Raw genomic sequence first — 4,535 nt, 5'->3', positions numbered from 1 at the left:
TAAGATTGTCTCTTAGAGTCCGGCATTATGCTTGGTCATTTTCAAAATGGCTTTATGTAATGCAGCTCGATACAATACACTTTCACCAGAGTCAATAATAAATTCTAGTACGCGTCTAAATTTTGGATTAGAAACTCCGTCGCTCTTCAATGATGACTTTAGCTCTACAAAACTTAATTTTGCTTTACCAAATGTACCAAATGTAAGTAAAAATTTCTACTTCATGTTTATTAATCCATTTAATTTTGAGGTAATTTTTTGTCTAATGAATATCTTTATCTTCTTCTTTTTTTACTTATAAATCATGTTTATTCATAATAATAATTTATGTAGCTTTTCCACAATTTAGGTAAAATGTTTTAAACATTTTTCATTAAAAAAAAAAAAAAAAACATTTGAAAAAAACAGTTTTTAAAAATATTTCATAAAATTTAGCGAAAAAGCTTACTTTGTTTTTTGCTGTTTTAATTCTTAAAAAAAGATTTATTTCTGCTGTTGGCAACTGTATGTGTATTGAAGTTTTGATATTAATTATATTTGTAAAAAAAGAAATCAAATGAAAATATTATTCTAACTTATTTTGAATAAAAATGTTAGCTTTTAGTTGTTTTTAAAATGTTAGCTCTTAAATGTAATGCATATAAAATAGTTTAGTTTTCTGTTCCATAGCTTTAACTTTTTATCATTTTATCCATTAATTTTATCAATTAGTAATTAGCATTTTTAAGTCATAATTTAGCAAGGATTTTTTTATTATCAAAAAGCCTAATACTCCTAAGTTTTTATTATTTAAGTTGATACTTGTTTATAATTGAAAAAATCTCTAGTCATTAATCTACTACTTTACTTTTCTATGTATTTAATCAATAATCTAATACTGTGCTAATGTTCTACAGTGTTGAAAATTATAGTAAACTTAATTATTACAAAAAATTTATGATGAAAAGATGTTTATGAAAGAAAAGAAAAAACCATTAGTTTATTAGATTTTTATATTTAAGACATTATCTTGATATCTTATTACTATTATTATCAGTTTATTGCTTAACATATCATTTTATTAAAATCTTTTATTTTCACTCGTGCTAGCAGTTAATTGATTTTTAGGTTAAGGAGAATTGGTTTGAAATTTAACAAAGTGGTTCAATTATAACTTAATAAAATGATTCAGTTGTAATTCAATAAAGGAGTTTATCTTCAATTATTTTTTATAACTTATTCAACTATGCATGTTTTTACTGAAAAATGCAAGACGTGAGTTATAAAGTTATGCAGTTTTAACATTTCTTCTACATAATCAAGTTTAAAAATAAATATGCAAATGAAAGGTTTTGTTATTAATTTGGAGTTGAAAGTAGGTAAATGTTTTCTCTGCTATAGTAAGGAGTTGTTTTTTTTTGTTTGCTTTTAGATTTTATGAATGTAAAAATACCATTATAGGATCCAATAATTTTGAAAAAAGCTAGTTGTATGATTGTTATTTGATTATGATATATGTTGTATGACTAAATCATTGAATTTTATTTTAAAAATATTTTTTAATGACATTTATCAAACTATTCATGTTTAAGCATTTATGTAAATATAATTTAAAAGTTGCTGTTTTAAATGATTAGTGTATACCCCATTAAAAGTTATAAAATTTATTCTGTTAAAATATATGATTATCAGATAGTTATCATACTGTTAATTGCTAAATTTATTCTGTTAAAATGTATGTTTATTGGAAAATTATCCTATTGTTAATTGTAATACTTATTCTATTATCACCATTTAGTAAAATTAACTTATTGTGACAATTATAACTACCTTAGGGTTTAAATATATTTCTTAGTTATCTCAATTCCTGAATGATTATACAAATGGTGATACAAAGATTCAATTCCATCATGGCACAACAACATTGGCTTTCAAATTTAAACAGGGTGTTATTGTTGCAGTGGATTCAAGGGCATCTGCAGGATCTTATATAGGTTAGAAAATATAGTTTAAAGGTATCTCTAGGTAAATTCATATCTCCATTTTTAGAGCTTAAAGTTTCAGAATAAAATTAAACTGATTAGTTGATTATTAAAATAAATTGGTTATTTAATTACAAGACATCGCTAATAATTTTTTAATATTAAACTGTAGGGTTTTTTTTTAAAGGATTGGAGTTTAATGATTTCTTCTTTTAAGTTTTTCAGGTTTAAAGGAGATTTTTGTTTTATTACAAAGTATTAAGTTATTGGATGTATAAATCTTGAATACCAAGAGCATCTACAAATAAAACTTGCAATGTTTTCAGCAAATTTCAGCAGATCAGCAAATTATTTTGGCATACATGAATAGAGTTTGTAGTTGCGATCAGTTTTCCTCAGTTTGCCTATGTTCTTTAATAAAAATTCATTATTTTTAAATCTATTTAAGTCTAGTTTTTCTTCAAGTATTGATCACTTTGAATTTCTCTTTCTGTTTTCTCCAAGTTTGTGCAAATTATTTTAAATTCTGTTGCAACTGCTGAATTATCATATTCCATTAGATACTTAACTTTGAGTTTAAGATAAGTATTCTTTTCATAAAAGGTTATTAGAGAAATGAAGTTCTAATGAATTATTATAATTTTCCAACTTGCACTTTACGTATTTTTTAACTGAAAATACTCAGTAAAAAAATTTATAATGTACTACATTATTTCACTAATTGTGAGTAATTTTTACATAAAAATTAATTATTATAAACAGTTTACCCCTTGGTCTTTACTTTTATAAGAATAATAGAGATGATCATATTAGCAGGTTGAAACTAGCAATAGAGATGATCGTATGAACAGGTTAAAACTAGCTTTTTATCAAGAACATACGTTTTCTGCTTCTTTACTGAAAATAATTTATCTTAAACTGCTCAAAATAACTTTATTTTTTTTGTAACAAATTTATAAAAAAATCAGGTTTCTTCCAAAGAAATATAATTGTACTTAAGCTATGTTATATGCATTATATGCATAGGTATATATGATGTTATATGCACAAGTATATATGGTAATCATTGCATTCTGTTGTGTTTTCTCAATTTTGGATCAAAATGAATGTTGTGACTAAATGTTTTTTTTGCTTTTTAGCATCCCAGACTGTAAAAAAGGTTATTGAAATTAATCCATATCTGCTTGGTACAATGGCTGGTGGAGCTGCTGATTGTGCTTTTTGGCAAAGAGTGCTAGCTAAAGAATGCAGGCATGATTTTTAAAGAATTTAGTTTCATTTAATTAAATTTTTTTAATATATGTTTAGGAGCTCAAGTGATTGCTATTCAGTTTACCTGATGATGATTTACATGATATCTGATGAGTGTATACTTACTCATATGATAAATATATTACATATTACGAATATGCATACATCAATAACATATTATGTAATTGTAATATATGTTATAAGTAAATCTTGTATATTATGTTATAGTTTCTTTGATGAATGTAGAATGCTTGCAACTTATATAAAGTTAATTTATTTTCTTACTGCTTTGTATTGCATTTTCAATTATTGTATATGTATTGAGTTTTCAGGTTGTATCAACTGAGAAATAAGGAGCGAATTTCAGTTGCTGCTGCTTCCAAGTTGCTTGCTAATATGGTTTACCAATACAAAGGAATGGGGCTTAGTATGGTAACAATATACCTTTTATTTTAGTGAATGATTATTATATTAAAAAAGTTATTATTGAAAGTAAATGCACTTTTTTAAAATATTCTTTAGGGAACTATGATATGTGGATGGGACAAAAGAGTGAGTAACTTGTTGTTTTTGGTACTGACCACAGGTACTGGCCACATTGTCTTCCATTAAAAGAATTACACATTTTAATTTTTTTTTTTTTAGGGACCTGGACTTTATTATGTTGATAGTGATGGTAGTCGACTAAAAGGTGATCTCTTTTCAGTTGGATCAGGAGCAACATATGCTTATGGTGTTTTAGATGCTGATCATAGGTGGGACTTAACTGTAGATGAAGCATATGAATTAGGCAACCGAGCAATATATCATGCTACTCATCGAGATGCAGGATCAGGCGGTGTCTGTAATTGTAAGATATCAGCACTATAATTAGCACTTTTTAATTATGGTTTTCTAATGGATTGATAATATCAATTAAATTTATTTCTCCAATTTATCAAACATTTCTTACCATTGTGAACAAAAAAAAGGCTTACACAGTCATTAGTTTAAGCTTCAAATCACGTGATTTGAAGCTCAAACTGATGGCTGTTTTCAAGTAAAACATTCTTTTTTTTTTACGTACAAAATCTGTTTTTTTTTTTAGTTTCTAAAACTAAGTTTCTCTTTTTAGTGTATCATATGCAAGAAACTGGCTGGATAAAAGTTTCACAGACAGATGTCACTGATCTTCATTATAAATATCGATCCGAAATTGAAGGTTGAAAGGAATCTCAAATTAGAAAATGTGGCTCCGTCGATCAAGTTGTTTACGATCGGAAAAATTTTAGAAAAAGTTACTTTCATTTATTGGGTGTTGAAAATAAAAATTGTAAAAATAAA

The 4,535-nt window shown here is 25.7% G+C and overlaps 1 protein-coding gene across 1 annotated transcript; it reads left to right on the top strand.

The window, feature by feature from the left end:
* Positions 1–4,535, top strand: LOC145188059 (proteasome subunit beta type-5-like). Its single transcript, XM_090100422.1, has 7 exons — positions 1–202; positions 1,835–1,973; positions 3,101–3,212; positions 3,545–3,644; positions 3,735–3,764; positions 3,858–4,062; positions 4,327–4,535. Exons 1-7 carry the CDS (start codon positions 47–49, stop codon positions 4,416–4,418), a joined length of 834 nt encoding a protein of 277 aa, XP_089956548.1. The 5' UTR covers positions 1–46; the 3' UTR covers positions 4,419–4,535.

Source organism: Hydra viridissima, unplaced genomic scaffold (genome assembly GCF_058129835.1).
Source record: "Hydra viridissima isolate aposymbiotic clone 2 unplaced genomic scaffold, HvirCarnegie_v1 scaffold_1, whole genome shotgun sequence".
NCBI lineage: Eukaryota > Metazoa > Cnidaria > Hydrozoa > Anthoathecata > Hydridae > Hydra > Hydra viridissima.
Note: the sequence above shows the minus strand (reverse complement) of the source record. Positions and strands in the feature narration are given on the sequence as shown.